The sequence below is a fragment of the Leuresthes tenuis genome, unplaced genomic scaffold (genome assembly GCF_036924035.1).
Source record: "Leuresthes tenuis unplaced genomic scaffold, fLeuTen1.0.hap1 SCAF_10, whole genome shotgun sequence".
In the NCBI taxonomy this organism is placed as follows: Eukaryota; Metazoa; Chordata; class Actinopteri; order Atheriniformes; family Atherinopsidae; genus Leuresthes; species Leuresthes tenuis.
The window spans coordinates 14,025,779-14,040,253 of NW_027325364.1; the positions used below are offsets into that span (position 1 = coordinate 14,025,779).

The 14,475-nt window shown below is 39.2% G+C and overlaps 1 protein-coding gene across 1 annotated transcript; it reads left to right on the forward strand.

Moving 5' to 3' along the window:
* The first annotated feature begins 2,277 nt into the window (after nucleotides 1-2,277).
* aqp10a (aquaporin 10a) lies at nucleotides 2,278-6,337 on the forward strand. The gene is made up of 6 exons (XM_072394266.1): nucleotides 2,278-2,519; nucleotides 3,231-3,357; nucleotides 3,686-3,823; nucleotides 4,520-4,638; nucleotides 4,738-4,955; nucleotides 6,103-6,337. Exons 1-6 carry the CDS (start codon nucleotides 2,436-2,438, stop codon nucleotides 6,311-6,313), a joined length of 897 nt encoding a protein of 298 aa, XP_072250367.1. The 5' UTR covers nucleotides 2,278-2,435; the 3' UTR covers nucleotides 6,314-6,337.
* The last annotated feature ends 8,138 nt before the right edge of the window (nucleotides 6,338-14,475 follow it).

Below are 14,475 nucleotides of genomic sequence, written 5' to 3' on the forward strand. Positions count from 1 at the left end.
ACATAGATGCATTACTTTGAAAGTCCTGTTAGGTGAAATGTAAATAATGGAGATTTTGTGTCCATCAGTCCAAATCCAAAGATTTTGCTTTCATACCTGTTTCACATTTTGCCATTAGATAGGGTTGGTGTGTATATTCCGATATCTATCGCAACAAAAACAGAATAGCTGTGAATCTCATAAGGTTACCCCATTACAAAATATTGCCTTGGAGTCATTTCAGATTAAATATTAGGTAGAATAAAAAACACAACAACCTGTATCTTATCTGATGTCAGCTCATTGTCATACCATGCTCACATGGCTTTGGAAATTAAACAGCAGTTATTTCAGTTACGTAATTCTTCAAGAGTCCAGAGTTCAGCAAGAGGGTTATGGTCAAATGCAGACATGCAGACGACTTGAGGGGCTTCTTACGTTACCCGGGAACATTGTGTCAAGATTTATGTATTTATGGTTCTTTAGCATTCAATTATTAAACATTTTAATTTGAAAGAGCTTTGCTAAGTTAAATCATTAATGTTAATGACCACCCTTTATCAAGTTTATTTATTCATATAAACAGCAGTTGAGCATAATTTAGATTAATAATGAACAACTTATCAAAACTGATTCAAGGGGACATATTATGGAAAAATCACTTTTTTGTTCTTTTTGACGGTATACATTTGAGTTTCTAAAGTTACTATCTATCCAAAATCACTGGAAAAAACACACTGAAAAAGCTGAGCCATCAGTTCCAACTCTCAGTACCTGAACATCAGATAAGTGAAATGTAAGTATTTGAAAAATAATTCATCATGGTTTATTTATTTATTCGCCTTTTCAGTGCTAGCTTAGGTAGTGAAGATTGTACACCAGCCAACCTCTAACCTCTAAGAAGATTAACATTAATGTCATGACATTACTTTGTTAAGTGAAGCTTTTTAATCGAACTGTTAATTATACCCAAGGTCGCTTCACAAAAGGTGTGAGTGGGAGGGGGTTGGACCGTGAAAGCCTCAGAGAACAGGTGTGCTTTGAGGTACAGGCCCAGAGGGGGGGCACCGCAGATATGAAGGTGTAGCCCTGTTTCACGTAGTGGGGGCAGTCACACAGAAGGAGAGTGAAGAGTGAAGAGTCTTTTTTGAAAAAAGACTGCAGTCTTGTGATATTTTTCAGGTGGTATACAGTGGTATTGGTGATGCTTTTTACATGAAACTGTCCAAGATGACGCCCAGTTTTTGAGCAGGGGGTGATGGAGCAGCCATCCACATCCAGCAGGAGATCGGAAACCTTCCAGAGCAGGCCACCACCAGTCTGTAATTCATACAACCCGCAGCTGTGTGGATCAGGTTTGATTTTGGCACAACACCAGTCCTCTCCTCTCTCTCATGTCTGCCAATCGGAAAGTCGGTGGTTCAACACCAGGCTTCTCCGGGCCACATGTTGAAATGTCCTTGGGCAATACACTGAACCCCAGTGTTGTCTACTGATGCATCCATCGGTGTATGAATGTGTGTGAATGGTTACACTAACCCCTCACCAACGCCCCTTTGAAGCCTTGATTATTGAACCTCTCCAGTAGCTCCTTCTTGCTCAGAGTATGACTCCATATAGTTGCTGGGTCCTTTCCGAGACACTAACAACTTTTTTCCTCCCCTTTGGCTTGCTCAATTGTCATAGCAACGCAAACTTGTGACTTATCTCAATAACAAGCCTATGGAAGGGAAGAAAGGAGGTGGACAAGATGAGTAGCTTCTCACTCTCAGCTCCTCCAAACAACCTGGTTTCAGGAGAGGTGTGTCAGTAGGGCTTAAAGAAGCGCAAATGTGCAGTAAGACCTCAGGAAAATGTAAAAGGGGATAATATGTCATATTTAAAGGCAAAACTGAAATGTACAGTGTACAGAAATTGGTCTGTCTCTCCAATTACATAGTCAGAGTCAACCGTATTACTTACAAATGCTTTGAAATGCCACCATGTGTATTTAATTTCTTATATTATTTCTTAAATTAGTCTAATAAAACGGTTCAAACTCATGCATATCTTGATTATCATTTATCAGTAAAATCTGTAATTTTGTTTTATGGAGGTAACTGACATGTTATAAAAACACTATGGCTTACCCCCCCCCCCCCCCCTCTCTCCCCCCATTACAGTTGTCAACTCATTATGTGTTTATTTATGGCCTCGGTTCACATAAGCAACCTCTAACAGATGTGACACAACACGTTATCTGCACTAGCCAATCCTGAGGTGTCCCACCTCAGTAATTGAGTTACACAGAGATGTAGACGTGGGATACGGTCACAGATCTTCGGATGCTCAGGTGGACAGAAGCCTTTATAGTCCCAGAGGACAGTTACCGCCTTCACCAGAATTAGTCACATCAGCTCCTGGAGAGGCAGAAAGGTAGAGTCGAGTGTTCATTGAGAAGAGCAACAACTTCAGACATGTTGAATTTACGTGCGCTTAAAGTGAGGAACCCTCTGGTACGAGAGTGTATGGCTGAGTTCCTGGGAACTTTCATCTTGCTGGTAAGTCACACTTTGGTATTTGAGATTTATTTGATTTAATTTCAAAATCCCTTTTATAATGAAATGTGATCCATCCATTTTCTATACCCGCTTAATCCAATTTAGTGTCACGGGGGGGCTGGAACCTGTCCTAGCAGTCATTGGGTGAGAGACAGGGTGCACGCTGGACAGGTTGCCAGTCCATCACAGGGCCAGACAGAGACAAACGAGACAAACAACCATCCACGCTCACTCTCACTCCTAAGGACAATTTAGAGTCCAAATATTAGTTACAAAATTAATATTAACTGATGTTATTATTTTTTCCTCTTGTTTAATTTCAATCTTTTTAAAGCAGTATATATTTTCACTGTTCATGCCCTTTTCCACATTTTTTCCCTCACAGATTTATAGCATTAGCTTTTAACATTTTCCTTTCTGGAGAGATGAGTTCTATGGTTTATTACATGGTCACACAGATAAGATAGCTGCTTTCATTACAAAGTCTAAGTTTATGAGGGGATATAATTAGTTTCTTCTAACAAGTGCTAATATGAATGTTGCCTTTGTTTTACCTATAAATAATGAAACAATCGTCAAGAGAACAGCTAAGGAATTGAAAAATATCCATGTGAATTTTTGCCAAATGTGTGCGTGTTTTTTTTTGCCACAGAAAGGCACGCTTCATTACCGCTCACCCTTTTCTCTGGCTCTGGCCATTTTATCTGCCAGCTCTTTGGATGCGCCGCTGCAGCGCAGGTAAAGACCAGCAGAGACACTAAGGGCCAGTTTCTGTCGACCAACCTGGCCTTCTCTGTGGGGGTGATGTCGGCTATGTACCTCACGAAGGGAATCTCAGGTAAAGAATGAAAAAAAAAATTAATCCACTCTAAATCTGCACCGTTTTATGATGTTTTTAAATCAATAAAATATCACCCTCTCAACCAACAAGGACAATAACACGTTGGCATTAGTAGAGGAGTTTTACTACAGTTATTAACTGATAAGAGTGCTCCATACTTATTGTTGGCCCTTTATGATAAGGTATTACCCAGCTTTTCAAAGTTAACATTAGGTAATAAGTGTATTATGTTCCAGAGATAATCTGAGTTTTTATTACCCTCCAATCTATCCTCCTTTTTGCCTTCTCCTTCAATTCTTCCTTCATATCCTCTATTTTTCTGTAGGTGCCCATCTGAACCCAGCAGTGACTCTAAGTTTCTGTGTTTTGAGGAAGGTGGAGTGGAGAAAGCTGGTGCCCTACTGCCTCGTCCAGGTGCTGGGGGCTTACGTTGCATCAGGGGTGGTCTATCTGGTCTACTATGGTTTGTGGTTCCATTATCTCCATTATTAAGAATGTTAAATAGAGCTGTGGTGAAATTCATTGGCAGTATGGGCTCCTCTGAATCTTACATACAGAATAAATAAAAGCTGAATGCAATTGAACATGTATGTAAAGTCAGATTATTTCAATAAAATGTAAGAAAATAGCTGAATGACAAAACACAAGATTAATTGGATTATTGAATAGAATAAGAAACAAACAAGGCTCAGCTGAGTCCAAGGAACCACTGCTGGACTTTCAGCAGGAAGACCTGAAGCAGGGATTTACTTGAAGGGAAAAGAGAGAGAGCTGAAGTCTGTGGCTGCAATTTGGATCCCTGACAGCTTTGAAGAGAAGACATAGCAATGGAAGAGTACCAGGATCTTCTAAATGAGAGGGGGAAGAAGCCCGTAGGTGGATACAGGAGAAGATCAGAGGATTAAAAGTTGCCAAAGATTCTGCAGTTAGCAAAGGGTGCCAACATATTGTTAATGGTCCATTTTGCATTTTTATTTGTTGTCATACAAGAGCTTTGTTCAGTCTTTTTCTTTCAATGTTTGGACACACCACATATTTGGATAGTCTGGTTTTACAGAACTCCTTCATGAGCATTTCTTAATAGACAAACATTCACATGTGTAAATCTTGCACTTTATTTTATTGTTTTCTTTGTCACACCAATCTGTTTCTGTTGCAGAAGCAATCATGGACTATAGCGGAGGAAAGTTGACTGTATACGGTCCAAACGAGACAGCTTCTATATTTGCCACATATCCCTCAGATTACATGAGTGTGGGCGGGAGTTTCCTCGATCAAGTGAGCTTAATGATTAATTAGTGTTGCATTAAATCAGTACCTTAGCAGAACACTTTTTACCGAAACTTTGAGTGAATTAATAATTCCTCATTCTAATAGGTGGTGGGTACTGGCATGCTGTTGTTGTGCATCCTGGGTTTGGAAGAAAAGAGGAACACCCCCGCTCCCTCGGAGATGATCCCCGTTGTGGTTGGAGCCGTCGTCCTGGGGATCTCTGTGTCAATGTCAGCTAACTGTGGTGCTGCAATAAATCCTGCACGTGACCTGGGGCCCCGTCTCTTTACACTGACTGCAGGCTATGGAATTGAAGTTTTCAAGTAAGTCCTTTACTTTATATACAACACTAAATGTAGTTTTGCACTCAGACAACAAAAGATATTTCTCAGGAAACATTTCAAAGCTTGAGTCCAAATGTTGTATCAACATTTTGGATGGGACATTGTTCACCATTCTCATACACGTTTCTTGGTGTTCCTCAGAACATGTGTGCATGTCGAGAGGTTATCTGGAGAATCAAAGTGTCAGCTTGTTACAGAACATCTGATAATGATCTGCTGCTTGTTCCATAACACAAGCTGTTGCTCTGTGTGAGCTTAAGACCCTGCGTCTGCCCCTCAGCAAATATTCCAGGACAGAAAATGATTCATTCAGACACTTATGATACCACCACGTAAAGCTGTGAGTCCATTTACAAGGCCAAATTAGGTTGCTAATCTAAATGAAACCAGACTTTTGAAAATACATGTAAACATGTGAGTCCGACTGAAATCATGTGAAATTAGATGAAATCTAACACACTCAGCTAATGCGGTGGGAGACAAAACTTTTGCTGAATTCATTTGGTCACGGCTGCATACTGGCAGGGTGGTTGGTACACCTGAGTCTAAACCGGAGCCTTTCTGTGTGGAGTTTGCATGCTCTCTCCGTGAACTCACAGGTTCTCTCTGGATACTTTTGCTTCCTTGCACCACTGACACGTTTTCATGCATTTTAAAAGTTCGGTTTTGGTCAGAACCACCTAATAATTGGATTTTTCTAGTGTTTTTGTAAATATGCTTAATGTACTGACTCTAAAAAAACGAAAAACTAAAAAAAGGGGGTCGTTTTACCCCCTTAGGTCGGTGACGAAATTAAACAAGTTTGTCACCTGTTCACCTTAGGTGACAAACTTGTTTAATTTGAGTGAATTCTCTTGTCCTTTCTGTGTTTTAGGCTGTTTGTTAGAATTAGAATGATTTAGAATGATTTTCTATTACAACATGAGATTAAAACAAGGACAATGAAAGGACTGTTTTCTCTAGAAACACCTTTGGAAATAGTTGCCATGACATTTCTCACTGTCATGCTACACAAAACGATACAGCTTGTTCTTAATAAAGAATAGTTAGAATTGCCTGTTGACACCAAACAAGCTCTGAAATCTTTGAACTTTTCTTTATAAGAATTTGTGTGTTTGCTCTTCAGGTGCAGCAGTTACTGGTTCTGGGTGCCGATTGTGGCTCCACTTGTCGGAGGACTCTTAGGTTCTGTCTTGTATGTGATCTTAATCGAATGGCATCTACCTGACCCCGAGCCGTCTGAGAACCTTCAAACGCTCTACGCTGTTAGCGACAAAATCAAACAGCCGGTCACCACCTGGGAAAAAGGAGACGAGTTAAAGACTGCACATTTCTGAGTGAGATAAAAACATGTCTGATAAGTCGAGATGGCTGCCTGCCCTCATGACCAAACACGTACAGATAAAACCAGCAATCTGGGATCATATTTGAGAGAGTTGAAGTGCTCATCTAATCTGTTATTGTACACACACAGTTTGGGATCGCCAGAACTTTACGGTGGATTTATTACCTCATCTTACCATATTTCGGAATATTACAATCAAAACTATGTCTCATTCATATACATGAATAGTTACAGCAATCAGCTGTAAAATAACCATAGATAACATTTACATACGCTTACTCCCAGACACCACAAGTGTAAAGGGTTGATAACAAAGTCGTCACAAATAGACTGGTACGTTTAAATTGTGGGTCTTTTATAGAACACAAAGAACCAGCTGACCTAACACGACTCTGGAGAAAGTTACAGAGGAACAAAATGTTATCCTGCCAACTAAAGTTCTTCTTTTCTTTATTAGACAATATGTAATTGGAGTTAGATTATGTATCACAAAAATGGTAGCATGTTATAGCTACCATTTTATAAGCTTGTATTTTCTCACTCCAAACATTGGTTTTGATGATGCTAAAATTTAAATAACAGTGCAGTTTTATAATCCGTTTTAAATTCACAGTAAAATGCTGATAGATAGTATACAGTCAGGTAAAACCTACGTTTTTTTCTAATTGTCTACTGTAGATACTGTCAGAGTAAACTGCATTTTATGCCCTAAACTTACTGCTCATTTACCATGAAACTCTTTGATGAGTTAGTTTGTGAACAGCCAGCAGGGGGTGGAGGAAGCTGAAACAGATACTGATTAGGTGATAAAGTTAACATTTACATTAACGTCTCTGTTCTTCTGGGAAATCAATTTAGTTTAGTTACGTTAGTAAGCTCTTCAGTGACCTACCTCAGTTAGCAATATGCACAAGTTAATCCACAAAAATAACAACCAGTAACTTTCTTAATCATTGGTGGAAAACAATAAAATACACTTCCTTATCTCATTTGCTTAAATATAATTTTTGAGGTACTTGTTTACTTTAGTAATTTAATTCGAAATTCGAATCTTAGACGTCTTTAAATTGTTAACAGCTCCTTCAGAAAGCAGTTTTTATCTTCTAATGTTGATGTAACAACTTGTTACATGGCCTCATTTCAAATAATCATCAAACTAGCACCATTAAAAACATCTACCAATACTTACAAAGAGATTCATTATTAATCTTCAGAATTAATAAGATGGAACTTTTTTCTTTCTTTACCACAACTCATGTTTGCCGGGAATAAATGCTAAATGAAACTTTTCATGAGGGACTTTTACCTGGAATATGGTACTCTTGCGTTGCTGTATTGATGTTTTTATACTTTGGTATTAAAAATCTGAAAACTTCTTTCACCACTGACCATGTGCTACTGTGACATTATATGTTTACTGAAAGAGGCCTTGGCAGTATGCTGATGTCACTGTCACATTTTTTCTCTGTCAGCTTGTTTCAACACAGCCCCATTGTGACAGTCCAACACACAGAATAAGGATTTTATCAAATCTAAAAAGAGAGAGTGTTTTCTGTTTAATTTATTTATTTATTTTATCCATTACGTTGTTGTGTTTGTCATTTTTTTCTGTCAAGAAATAGGAAAGCCACACCCCGGTTTCTCCCTGGTTGTAAATTTCAAGCCATGTTGTAGGTCTGTTAGAGGAGAAGAGAGTCAATCCAGGGGCTGTCTTTGGCAAACACTGGTCTTTGTCATCCCCAGTTCCACAATATGATGGTGAATCATTGCATTATTGTTTTAGATTGCTTTTGGTCTCTTTATCTATCTTGAATCCCCTGAAGACAGGACTGTGAAATGGGTTGACTGCAGAGTAATAATACGTGTTTGCACTTTCTGGGCCTATTCAAATATGTTGAATGTCTGTCTCAAATTGGTGACAAACTGTAAGGGAAGTTAATCAATAAATGCTGATGTGACAACAGAGTGAAACTATCTTGAGTCTTTCGTAGTTCTGTATTTCTTCTCCATAGTGATGTTAGTCTCAGTAGGAAATGTTGACATGGTAACAGTGCCCCCAATAAAAGGAGACGCCTATGTCACTTCTGATCCAGTGCATTAGTAAGTAGATTTTTGTTTGTCATCTCAGCAATCTTTTCTCAGGTTTCTCTGTATATGCCACATATTCTCTAGTCTCTGATTTACCATGATATACATGAAAAACATATGGTGCTGTGCAAAAGTCTTGAGCCACTTCTCATTGCTTTATGTTTTGCCTTCAAGCAGTCAGACTGTTTATTAAAGAAAGATTTTCTTCTTCAGCCATTTTCAGTCCAGTTCTCGGACCTCACAGTTTTCAGAAAAATGTGTTTGTTTGTTGAGCTGCTCAAAATGTATCTTTAGGCCCTTTGTTACCAGCAGCCTTTTACAAAGACGGAACAGATGACAATATGTTCCCTTATAGCAGCAACTACAAAAAAGAAATACTAAAAGATAACACAATTTGACAGGAAGAGAATTTAATGTCTTGCACCCAGAAGGTGATTCTTGAGGACGTTACAGCTCAAAATTTGGCACATCTCAGCTTGGTGTGTAATGTGTCCCTTGAAAGATTTGGGGAAACTTGACTTTCTAAGGACAAAAAGAAGGAAGTATCAGGCCAACAGCAGATGAACAATATTGGAAAGAGATGTCCTTGAAAAATAGGAAATAATATAGCAAAGAACTGACACAGGATATGAGAGATGCACCTGGACCTATTTACTGCAATTCCATCTTGACAGAGAACAGAACAAAAGGCAGCCGACATCCAAAGAAGAAATTAAATGTCCTTCAAGAAGCCTGGAGAACCATTCCTGAAGATCACTTAAAGAAATTACAAGAAAGCTCGTCTAAGACGGTTCAGGCTGTGTTGAAGAATAAAGGTGCTGAGACCAAATATTGACTTTCAAGCAAGTTAAAATTGTACAAAGTCTGTTTTTACTTTATTTACTGTAATTCCAATTATGTTTGTGCATGCTTTAATAAACAGCTGCACATTATTTCCTGGTTTACAATAAGCGAGGCGTGGCTCGAGACTTTTCCACAGTATTTTACACTGGGTGGGACGTAACTTGTATTCAAATCATGACATATTCTGTCAAGAAACATGTCAAAAATCTGTTTAATCATTCACACTCAAGCTTGTTAACTTCTGTCCAAATGACTCCTCCTAAAGCTAGATGCAGTCAGATGTTGAAAATACAGGTGGGACTTAGAGATACTGAAAACTGCTGAAAAAGAAAATGAAAGTCACATTTCTCAGCAATTATCTTTGGAACAAATATTATGATTTTCAAATATCTTAATGACTCTACACAAAACATCTCCTATTTCACTGAAAGCTTATTGTCAGTCTGTATGCAGCACCGGCTTAAAGTTTCCACATCATCAGGACTCATAGATGCCACAGATTCTGCTCACATGTAAGTAAATTCAGACTTGAAGGACAAACTGAGAAAATACACAAGTTTAATATTTGTTAAGTGATATTTATTTGCATAAGACAATGTTTGAATTAATATAATTTGAACCTTTAAAGATTTGAGAAGTAATAAGTGAGGAGATGTTACAGGAGACAAAACAGACAGCAGAGGGCGTTATGACGCAAAAGAAATAAGCAAAGCTATTGATCAACGCCATGATGTGTGTTCAGGCTTTTAAAGCAGCGATGCGTTAAGTAAAGAAGATGAAAACGTCTTAATGTGTTTAAACAGCCTCAGTAAACCAAAAACAAACAAAAAAAAAAAAAAAAAAAAAAACGAGATACACAGAAAAGAAAGCTGCCCTGCAGATATAAAAGAGCTCAATCAAGCAACTCTGTGCTGAGCAAAAGTATCAGATCCTCAGCAAACGTGCATCCTGGGAGCAGGAAGTTCAGATAGAGGTGGAGAAGGTGAAGTAGGTGCAACTCCTCCTCCTCTCCCTTCTCTCCCCCTGATTGAAGCCAAACCCTCCCTCATCTCGACACACACTGCATGTATGTGGAGCATCCGCGGTGTCTGGTTCCCCCCTCACACCTCAGTGGCCTTAAATCATCGCGTCATCTCCGACTGAAACTCATCATGACCTCACCGTCAGGGTTGTTTCCTCTAGGAACATCTTTCTAACTCCAAACTGAAAAGGTAGGATGCATTTCCTGAGCTGTTGTTGCGGTGCTTAGCTGACCCTCACCACATATGGACCCTCGAGTTTGCCATGCAGCGCTATATCAGCTGGACATCTTAGTGCGTCGGTTTCCACTGTGAAGCGCTCAGATCTCGTCACTGCACCAGTGCACCTTAGTCTGAAGATGCTCAGTTCATTAAAAATGGTTAGTTTCAGGGGATTTTTATTTTTTTAGAAAGCCACTGTAGCTTTGTGTGAGTCATAAGATTTCCTAAACGCAAAGTGAAAGTTTGTCATGTCACAGTTGAGACCCTGTAAATGCATTCTAAATCTATTCTTATGGATGTTTAAACACAGCCAGGCTTTCTGTGGTGTGTAATTCAATTCTTACATAACTTGGTTAGAATTCATCTTATGTTGCCTCAGATAAGAGCTGTGCTCTTTTCACAGGCACAAGACTTTAGTAGTCGTGCAGATATGACCAAAACTACATTAGTATTTATTGATACACCGCTCTGGAGAATACACTGGACACAGGAAGTTATTAATATCGACAGAAACAAAACCAAAGACTCCCTGTTTGCTGTTATTGGACCACATTGCAATGTTTCTGTTTCCCAGGGACTCCACATTTAGTTCTGTGTTTCCTTTAGAAAATTGGGGTTGACCTACAGCACAGTCATCTTGTTTAGTTTACTTTAGTAAAAGGAAGTCATGCATATAATGCAAAACTGTATAAGTAGCCTATTTTTAGGATGTTGTGTAAAAGATAAGAAACTGTAATTTCATTATTACTCAAAGAACACACAACTTCCTTTGGAGCATTGTTATCTTAGTTATCTTGTGGCTCGTGGCAATGCGATGTAATGCGTATGTGGGATGCTTTTTATTTGTGGTTGTATGTCAGAATGGATTGTAAAGGTGGATTAGAGGGGATCCTGATAGAAAGAAAAGATTATTGGAACACAATTCATCCCCTGCCAGACACAGGAAAGGACGATCGTTTAATTTCGCCTCAAGAAATATGTGGCCTGTCATCCCTGCACGTCTATTTTGCTCGATGTCTCCAGTTAGTTTCTAATCTCCTGATGTTTTAGTTTGGTGTTCTGTATCTTTTTGTGAAAAGCCCTGTGAGAGTGATGGAAGGAATTCCACCTAGTGAGTGAGCAAGAAAGATACTCAGTTATTGAGCTTGTTCCTGATGTTTTTCACTCTCCTGACTGCCAGCTGTAGTTAAGGATGCTGTGAGTCTGAAGGGTTGTAGAAGATGCCAGCCACAGATGGAGAGCCGGGGAGAGGGAGGGGTGAGAGAACATAGCATGTTTAAATGCAGTGGCGTGCTGAATGATGGGCACCCCTGGTGCGAGTGACTGTGAATAGCTAAGAGAGTAATAGATGTCCAAAAAGCTTGAAGTCAAAAGAAAATAAATGTTTGATATTTTCAGCAATATTATTTTTTATGTTCATTTTTTGAGTTTTAAAGCAGAAGCCTGAACAGTTGAAAGTGTGTCTTTCTTTAAAATGTTTACGGCAATATCATAGATCTTTAGCTTTCCCCCATTCAGGTAACCGGTTGTGGACGGAAGAAGCCATCGTCTTTTCATTCTTCAGCTTTTTTAGAGGCGTGAGGTGTATGCTTCCAGAGTTTGTTATCTTTCCAAATGTTTAGCAGTTACAGAGCTCTTTTCATCAGACTTTCCTGATTTCATTCACACACGCATTTACTCATTGTTTACTCATTACTCATTTTTAACTTTCTCCATGATGTGTGCAGGCATTGCTGCACAGTAGCAGAGTGCCCCACCTCTCCAGGATCTTTAAATCATTCTGGAGTTTGTTTTTTTTTTATCTCAAACAGAGGGTTTAATTTCCCTTCTGAGCAATCGTATGAGCACCTCTCGGGCAGTTTCATAACCTTCCTGACCTCAACTCGACCTTCAAATTTCCTCTTTCTTTCTTACATAAGAAGCTACTTTAAACCCTTTGCTTTGTTCTTATAACCATCTTTTGCTTTGTTTAATGGTCCTGGGAATCAAATATTTTCTTTTCAGTGTCCGGCACTCTAAAAACCTCTTAGAAGAGTTCGGGGCCTTGGAAAGTTTGGACAAGGTTTAAGTTTTGCAAAACATGTTAGAACATTGTTAAGACGTTTTGATGGTGCTCTTTTTTTCCACTTCAAGCTTGCAAGATAAAACCTCTCTATTGTTTATAATGTTGATCAGTTCAAAATTTACTCCCTTAACTATTCACAGTTACAGCGATTTTAACCCAAACTTTGGAATTTCCCTGTAAGTAGTATAATGTATTAAATGAGTTGAAGGCAAGGAAAAAAAGGAGGGGGGAGGGTTCTGTGACAGGGTAAAGGATGATGCTGTAAAGAGTAGCTGAAAGCTAATCGGCCCAACTCACATGGAGAAAGGCAGAGCGGCTCTTTTTCAAGTGTATTGATTGGATGCTGGCTGCCTTTAGCCCCTGTCTGCCATATTGTGTGTGTGTGTCGTATAGTATGCACTGAACCCAAGAGATCATCCTCCGCCTCTCAGTTTTTGTACTTAGCCAAGATAAAACATAATGAATAAAAGCAGTGAGGTGTATGATAGTAACAGGTCAGCATAAATGGAGGATGGAAGAGAAGAGAAGAGATTTAGCTGTGCTGTACAGCTGCTCCATTACTCTTTCTCATCCACTGTTGCAGGAGACTGACAGTGGGTCTGGCCCAAGCGTTTAGTCCCCAGACACCATGTGCCACAGACACAGATGCAGCTCTCTGCTGAAAGTCACTTCCTCATTATGGATCTGACAGACCAGAAATGCTCTTGTTTGTGTTTGTTGTTGTGCAACAGTTTGAATACCTATTTCACCTTTTTTTTCACAGCCTTTAACCAGAGAAAAAAAAAAAGTCTTTGATGATTCTCGCTCCATCCGCCTTCTCGTCTGTATCGACTCAACCCTTTGCCTCCGACTGTTTTGTCCTCACAGCTTTTCTTTATGACAATGTTGCCACTGTCTCAGTAACGTCCTCTTCTTTCCCTCAGCAGACAGTCTCATGGGCCATAGCAGAGGCACACCAGCAGAGTGGAGATGTTCAGAAAGAGACCTCCTCCAGGTCAGCAAATTACATTAAACACATTAATCATTTGTGCATTTAAACTGTTTACCATTGAGTCAGTGACCCAGACAGCTTGATGATGATGAATGATTGGAAGGAAGATGTGTTAAGTGTTATTGACTGGACTGCAGCTGAAGAGTACATAATCCCAAGAAAATACAAGTAAAAATGCACACACAATATGTTGGGGATAGATTCCAGTATGATTATCCAATGCAGATGCTGCAGGGATGCATTGAGCACACTGAACCAAAGCTTCAACACAGACATGTGTTTACTCCATATACAAGAACCAAAGTAAAAGTGCAGTGAAGGTGGTGGTGATGCAGAACACCTGATCTGGTGTTCACATTGAAACACAGGATACAGAAAGCCATTCCAAAAGATTATTTGTTTGGATGAAGGATTTCTCTAGAACTCTTATACCCTAAAAATGTGACACATTTATCACCAGTTATCAGAATACAGAAAGAAAGACACAGATAAATTCACAAATCAAATAGAAATATCAGTGTCAAGGAATGTCAGGTTAATGGCATAAAAAAAATAGACATTGTGATGTTTGTAACTATTATTTTCGACGGTATAATTGATCCACTGGCATTCTCAATCATAGGAGGGGTGTTCTTGTTGTGATATTGTGCACCCTCATTTCATTAATCACTCATCATCTTTGCTCATTATGGCCAAAAGGTTCTACTTTAACTCTGTCTTGGGCTTGTTTAGATAATAATTGTTCGCAAACGTGTCAGTGCTGAGGGCGCAGGAGCAGTTTTCTTGAGGGGAATCTTACAAGAAAGGTTTGGTCTTCCAGACCTCAACTTGTCTTCCACTGTTACTCTTTAATACTTTGATACCAACTACCTAAAAGTGCTGAAATCTGCTGTTTTTATGCAGATTTCCCCCCTACCTATGATGAT